General features: G+C 35.4%; 1 protein-coding gene across 1 annotated transcript; it reads right to left on the bottom strand.

Annotated features, from left to right (window-relative positions):
* Window positions 1–283: 283 nt before the first annotated feature.
* Window positions 284–4933, bottom strand: LOC107858452 (RNA polymerase II transcriptional coactivator KIWI). The gene is made up of 3 exons (XM_016703114.2): window positions 4668–4933; window positions 4471–4576; window positions 284–629 (listed from the first exon to the last, which is right to left on the bottom strand). The coding sequence occupies exons 1-3, from the start codon at window positions 4794–4796 to the stop codon at window positions 550–552; spliced, it is 315 nt and encodes a 104-aa protein (XP_016558600.1). The 5' UTR covers window positions 4797–4933; the 3' UTR covers window positions 284–549.
* Window positions 4934–7714: the final 2781 nt, after the last annotated feature.

The following is a 7714-nucleotide window of genomic DNA, read 5'->3' as shown; positions in this document are numbered from 1 at the left end:
TTCTCAAGTGTGCTAAATTCAGGATCTTTAAGTTCTGAAGATATTTGGTTTCATGAAGGTGGGTGTTTTAACAAGGATTAATCTTGTTCTTCCAACTGCAGAAGATAAATGGGCATCTCTTAACCCGTCCTTCTGGATCAACTGCAGAAGATAAATGGGCATCTCTTAACCCATCCTTTGGGTTCAACTGTTGGTGTGATGATGCAAGTTGAGGAAGAAATTAAGTATGTTGATTGTTTAGGTTTCTCCAGTTTGGGCAACTCAATGACAATCGAAAAGGAGACGCTCCCAACAGAAGTTTCAATATTCTTGCACAAGTTGAATAGCCCTCCTCTATCAAAGGTGAGCTAAGTGACACATAGAGTAGAAAGTCGGGAAAAGAGTACATGCATATGGGACACCAAACTGGTTACTACATGTTTAAACAGTTTGCTTTATCCCTAATCTAGTCTACAACAGTACTAAGGACAAACATCTCCTAGTTCCAATTCCAAAATAACATTCTAACACCAAATATCTGATGGCCACTTCCAGGACTTGACTCTGTTCTCAGGCCTCAGCAACAGCCTCATCAATTTCATCTGCATGATCTCTGAGTACATTCCACTGATCCATACTCAATGAGATGCCTGAAAAAGGAAAAACACTACTATTAGTTTTGGTTTCCAACACCTGCAAATACATAGAAGGAAAATATAGTCACAAAAAGATAGAAGATGAATACAACAACATACACAATATATTCCTATAAGTGGGGTCTGGGAGGGTAGGTGTATGCAGACCTTACACCTACCTTTGTGAAGTAGAAAGGTTTTCCGATAGACCTTCAGCTCAATAAAATTGTTTCAGGGAAAATGCTATGGCAAAAGATTTGAAGAAGGAAGAGATCAAAGATAAATAAAAATATAAATAAACTTGTGTTGAGAATAGAAATATAATTAAAGCAGTTAACAATTGGTTAGTGGGCAGGCACTCACGCTCCCACCCGCCTTCCCTCCCCTTCCTATTTAAGTCCTTTAATACAGAGCAGGAGCTGTTTTGATGTTCTATTACAAGTATGAAGCACCAAGGAGATGCAGCAGTGCATACATAATGTACAAGTGCAAATTTGCCATGCCGAGGAATCTAAGCGGATGACCAAAGAGGCAACACAAATAAGTTGGGAGTCTCAGATCTGCACAATATCTTGAATCCTGTTTGCTCACTTACATACAACATAAATTTGTTCAATACATCTGAATTTAGCTACAAGCTAGCTGGTGCAATCTAGCTTTGGATAAACCAACTATTTCTCTCTTTCTACAAGGTTCCCTATGACCCAATTCAGCTAGATTAACAATGCTCATTTCTAAGATCAATGGAAGGAGCAATGCTACAGAGACAGCAGATGTTATCCATCTTCAAGAGTCAGCTAAGGTGGTCTTGCCTATTAATCTTTAAGAACATTATTAATGCATCTCAAAGTATGTCAGCTTGAGAAAGCTGAGTACTGCAGTTAACATTAATTAATGTGACCCTTTATCAAAAAAAATATTAATTAATGTGACTGAACAGCACTACAAGAGTAATAACTACTTCCTATTCAAATTGAAGATACAACCACGAACTTTGTGAAAATAAGTCCACATCCTCCAATTTCGCCATTCATCATTTACTTTATATTGTACAAGAGGTAGACCTTATAGGAAAAGGAAATAGCCCTGGAGGAGAAAGCTAACGTTTGGAAGGACAGAGCCACTAAGGCATAGATAAAAATGTTAACAGTTCCCTAGCTGACAGAAGGAAGCTCTTATTGTTTAACCAAGTACTAGCATTGGAACAACCTCTTTTTCTGACCTTAAAAGCCACATCAAAGCATATGTTGATTTCCACACAATGGAGTAAATCCCTTCAAAATATCTCTAGAGCAATGTTATGTTGCTGTAGATTCTTCATTTTCCTAGAATTGCCAGTGTCAAGCCAGCATGATGTGATTTGAGTTGATCTGTACGATTACAATAATAACCATGCCAGTTCATACAACACAAACTATATGACATGTGAACAAAGCATCGGTCCTGGGCAACTAGAAACACCAAGAGTGTTCAGTCAACAATTTTCCAGTCTGCAATTACCTACAGTTCATATACAATTACCTAAGCTAATGAAGACACTTCCCGAGAGAGTATAATTCCGAATTGGCTAGTGTATATAGATAGATGTTCTGTCCATCAACCAACTTCATGCTGGGACAATGAGAATTGACAATTTCTTTTTAATGAAAGTGGTATCTGATCCAGTTTGTACGCACCTAGACTATTCCAATGAGTACCTATTACTTTGTGTACCCTTTCCCACCAAAGCTTAGCCAGATTAAGGGCTCATTTGTTTGTACTTAATGGAGGTCTGAATCTGAATGGTTCAGACTCCACACCATTAAGTGCATTTGTTTTTTATTAAGATTTTAGCTCTTAATAGGTCTGAATAGGTCTTAATCATTTGGATCTAGAATCAAGTCTTAATAAGTCTGAATAGGTATTCTGGTGTTGGATAATATTCACTGCCACTCTTTTCATAATCATCAGTCACCACCTCTGCCACCACCATCATTGTCAACCACCAGCTACCACCACCAACCACCTCTACCATCACAGCTACCATCGACAACAAATATCGCTACCAACCAGTATTGTCAACCGCTACTACACCTATTACCTCTATTATTCTAATTATATTTACCGCCACCACTGCCATCAACAACACCACCATCATCAACCACTACTGGTCAATCCCTACTATCAACTAACTCATCTATCACAACTAGCACCACCGCTAACTGTGACCACTAATACATCACAACCTCCACCCATTCTTCGGCGGCCACCACCATTGCCACTAGTAACGCCACCTCTACCATCACTTCAATCACTATCATCGCTACAATTTATCTCTACTAACGACCATTTCCACCATCACAACTAATAACATCACCAACTAGCACCAACACATCGTCAACCATCATGCATTCATTTTTAAGCCATCACAATCAACACCTCCAACTACTAACATCAAGCAACGTCACATCACAACCACCACCACCACCATCAACCGCCACCATCATAACATCACTATAATACCAACCATCATAACTATCACCACTAATATTATTAATCACTAATATCAATCATTGTCACCGCAACCGCCATTATAAACCATCTCCACTATCACTAACAAACATAAATATTTTTTTTCAATCAAATATTATAATTTTGTTGTATTAAATCACATACTTTTTTGATATATAATTAGTTTTTTATTTGAATTGTATTTTTTATTTTATAATATATATACAAATAAAATTTTTTTTGAACATTTAGATATTGAAAAAACAAACAGTCTTAATCATTCAATTTTCAGATCTAGAGACAACATCTTAATTATTCAAATGTGCATTCAGATTCAGAAGTCTGAATCTTAAAAAAACCAAATGCAGCCTAAGACTTGAACTTGAGACCTCATACTTCTCCTCCCACTTCATTGAGCACTAGCCCGCACCTCAAGTGTTGCTAACTGACAATTGTTAGAACTGACTGAAATTGCAAATGCAGCCCAAGAAAAAAAAACACCAAAATCCTCTCTAGTAAACATCATATTAATACTGAACCCGTTCCATATAGAAGATGACCAAAATCTTCCCTCAAGTCTCCAATTTTATTGCAGTCTCTTAGGGTTAATATTCTCTCTTCTCCAGAGGTAAAAACAGTTTTGTTGCAGCTTCTGGATTTTAGCATTTAATTGATACATAGCTAGCCTTGTGCAAACATTGATATCATTTCACAGGAATAAGTACATCATGAAAGAAGCAATTCATGAAATATCCGCTTTGTTTCAAGGATGCTAAAACAACTTGCATATCAAAGATGAACACCCATATACACAATTCCTAAAACGAAACATGAGGAAACTAGAGAGAAGAAAACAAAAGATGCTGAAAACCTAAGAAACTTTTATTACTCCCCCATTTTCTCAATTAACAACAGTTTAAACAGAAAAAGAAATAATATATTAATTAGGAAAACGGTATTTTTGACCCATTAAGTAACAACAGGGGCATTTCTACCAAATAACTACAGTAGGGGTATTTTTAGACCAAATTATCAACGGAGAGCATTTTTGTTTAATTTCACATAGTTTAAAGACATTTTCGACCCTTTTCCGTAATTTAGACAGATATATCAGAATAAGGAGGAATCTATCCCAGATTAAAGTGTGGAAACAAGACAAAGTAGGCTTAATTATCGTCATCATACACCTACAACTAATAATAACAAATAAAAAAAATCCAAACAAAACCCTAAATGCAACATAGAGTTCCATATGTAACTAGCATCGCCCAAACGGAATGTAACAACGAGAACAACTAAAAACACAGATACCAAAACCAAAGGAGAAAAATTAAAATCCTATTAAAGGATAAGTAGAAGTAGGTACCTTTTCTGCCAGGCATTTGCTTGCCCTCTTTAACATAAAACTCACGAATATCCACCATTATCTTCCCTCCAAAGCTCCTAACTGATACTCTCCTATTCTTAGAAATCTGAAACAAACAAACAAAAAAAAAATCAGAAAACAGTAGGAGAAGTGATACAAAAAAATGCTTGTTTGTGGAAAGAGCGAAAAAAAGAGACCTCACAGACGACGATGCCATCAGCATCAGCATCGTCAGAATCATCAGTTTTGGAGAATTTCTTAGGAGGATTTTCGCCATCAGAAGCGTACTCATTCTCTTCCTTTCTCTTTCCCAACTTTCTCGACATTTTACAATTTCTTTCGAGTAGGAATGGGGAAAGTGAGTAGGGGATAATGATGGATATTTGGTTATTATGCTAACGCTGTTGCAATATTGCTATGGGCCTCCAATGCTTCAACTTATTTTAAGCCCGCATCAATCTAAAACCCGAAAATTTCATATTTCGTACTATATTAGAAGCACGAGTGATATGATGGATCGATAGGTCTTCCATTAGGAATTAATTTCTAAATTGAGGGTAATTTCATCTATTTAATATTAGCTGATGTGTATGTTGTCGTATGTCCTTGGCTTTGGTGCCTTTAGCCACCACATAGGTTTTCCTCCATATACTGCCGGTTTTACTCCCATTTCTGTTCCTTGCCATCTTTTTCGATTGCTCTTCTGATTTTCAGGTTAGTAGCTACTTCAATTTTTGTCTCATTTTGTAAGTGTGGTGCATTGGAACTCTAACATCTGAAATTTAAAATTTTGCTGCCGTTTAATTTCTGTTAATATATATCCAATCTGATTGTTTCTTCTTGTGTTGTTTGAGTGGTGCTCCGATTGGAATAGCGTTACAAAGAGAGAGTAATTGTTTTCTTCTCTGGATTTTTGATAAGTGAAGAAAAAATATTGTGAATTTTTAATTTTACGTATAAATATCATGATATTTTCAATAAGAGTCACTGTCTTCCTCAATTATGAGTTTGGCCTAAAAAAAATTATAAACTTCATGGATAATTAAATACCATGAACTTTTTGATGAAAGTCATTATCTTTCACTCCTTTATTTTCATAGAGTTCTGTCACGATTCAAAAACCAAGAGTCATGATAACATTTGTCGCGACATCTCATAACAAGTAAGTCTATCACCCAAACTGATATGAATTGACAAAAATGATATCAAAACCCACGGCAAGACTCCTAGAGCGAAGTTGAACCACATGCATACTTAGTAAAAGCAAAAATATATAGTAAATGATATCAAATCAAATCCCAAAACCTGGTGTCACAGTGTAAGAATATAACTAGCACAACTCGAGATCAAACTATGTAAGATATCCAAAACACGAACAATTCTGTCTCAAAATACAAATAAAGACATATTCTAAATAAAAAAAGATAGTAGTATACTCCAGAAGTAAGAATCCAACCGTTACCTCTAATAGCTCCAAAGTATCGCCCTAATCAACAGTCGTGAGGCGCACTTGAACCAGAATATGCACTGATAATGCACAGTAGGAATGAGTACGATCCACTTGTACTAAGTAGGTATCATAGACCTATTAAGTAAAGTAGAAAATAAAGCATACAAAATGCACACTAAGGGCACGTCACCCGCAACCAGAAAATGTCCCAAACGATAGTCCACACCGCCTCCATTAACAGTTCTATAATATTCACATACAACACAGTAATACGAGAGAGAAATACCAGTATACAACTATCACACATACGGATATAAAGGAAGAAATACACATAGACATGTACATCAAGGAAAATAATATACAACACAGAAAAGTACAAAGTAAATACAAATGAAATGGATATGATGATGATGATGATGATGATGACAATGATAATGATGCTGATACACGAGGTTGTCGCACAACCTCCGTATACACCTACGGAGCTAAATATTTCCCACGTAGGATCCATGAGAAGTTCATCAATCCATATACAATCAATATACAACACCAATATCCATATCTTCTCTTTGGCATAACTATCGATAGAAGGTTTAAAGATGTCACATTTTCTGTTAGAAAAAAACAGTGTTTTCAGTATTTCCATTGTGGTACCAATGTTTCATGAATGAATATAACATGAGAATGTAATGCTCACAAGCAACCAGAATGAGAAATTCCATATCCAACCAATATACCAACCAAGTGAGCCAAAATCCGCTCATTAATCCAACCATCCATGAATCCAACATAATTCATATGCCAATGGAATAAAATACATTAAAAAGTCACCATTGATACTACATTAGGCTTTTTCATCAAATAAGATATAACTAATTCCATATACACAAGACAAATATTAACATATAAGACCCCACACGATCACACATAGAAAATAATGTTCCAAAATAGTCAATAACATTAACATAGAGGCTCTCACACGGGCATAACACATTAATTATAGCCATTTTCATGATTAGTTCCCACACCCTTAAACATGATTTTGTATCAACATTAACTACCCAACCCAACCTGAGAAAACTTAAGTCATAACCTACATCGAATGTTGAAAATCGATTTGAAATCCTTTAATCCAAAGCCTTATTCTCACGAATACACTAAGAATCAACTAAGACATATAAATATAGAATCTATGCGTCAAAAAAAAGCCAAGGATGTCCATATTGCCTAATTTTGAGTCGGGGTCAAAATGGACCCCCGAAATGGATTTTCAAAAAAAAATAGTAAGATCATAATTTTACTTTTGAAACATGTTCCTCATACTCTTAGAAATTTATAACTGAAAATCCAAGCGAAATTAAAAACGAGGTCCAAATCACCGAAAAATCATTTTCAAGCCGGTAAAATCCCCAAAACTCATTTTGAAAAATCAAAAGTTGGAGTTGTTTTGAAGGTGAAATTAATAGAAAATTGATAATTATAAGATTTGAAACTCAACCAAGTGAAAACGGATTGAAATCGGGGTTTAAATCGAAGAACTACAACTTTTAAATTTTTCGGGCTAAAATTCCTAATTTTTCACTATATAATTCACGTTTAAACAGGAATTAAATGATACAATTTGAAGAGAATAATTGAAATGGGTGTGTTGGAGCTTACTCAAGCTTAAAAATGGAAGAAATTGCTCAAAAATGTGAAATCCCAAGCTTCAAGTCTAAAAAATAATGAAAAATAGCGAAACATAAGTATTTAAGTGGGCCAGGCATTGCATACACTATTACCGGATCGCTTAAG

This window comes from Capsicum annuum, chromosome 2 (assembly GCF_002878395.1).
Source record: "Capsicum annuum cultivar UCD-10X-F1 chromosome 2, UCD10Xv1.1, whole genome shotgun sequence".
Taxonomy (NCBI): domain Eukaryota; kingdom Viridiplantae; phylum Streptophyta; class Magnoliopsida; order Solanales; family Solanaceae; genus Capsicum; species Capsicum annuum.
This window is presented reverse-complemented; position numbering and strand designations above follow the sequence as displayed.

Excerpts from the sequence above, each read along its gene's own strand:
- LOC107858452 (XM_016703114.2), bottom strand. The coding sequence starts at position 4,796 with ATGTCGAGAAAGTTGGGAAAGAGAAAGGAAGAGAATGAGTACGCTTCT. Across the intron at positions 4,577-4,667 it reads ATGGCATCGTCGTCTGTGAG|ATTTCTAAGAATAGGAGAGT; the intron begins GTCTCTTTTTTT and ends TGTTTGTTTCAG. Across the intron at positions 630-4,470 it reads GCAAATGCCTGGCAGAAAAG|GCATCTCATTGAGTATGGAT; the intron begins GTACCTACTTCT and ends TTCCTTTTTCAG.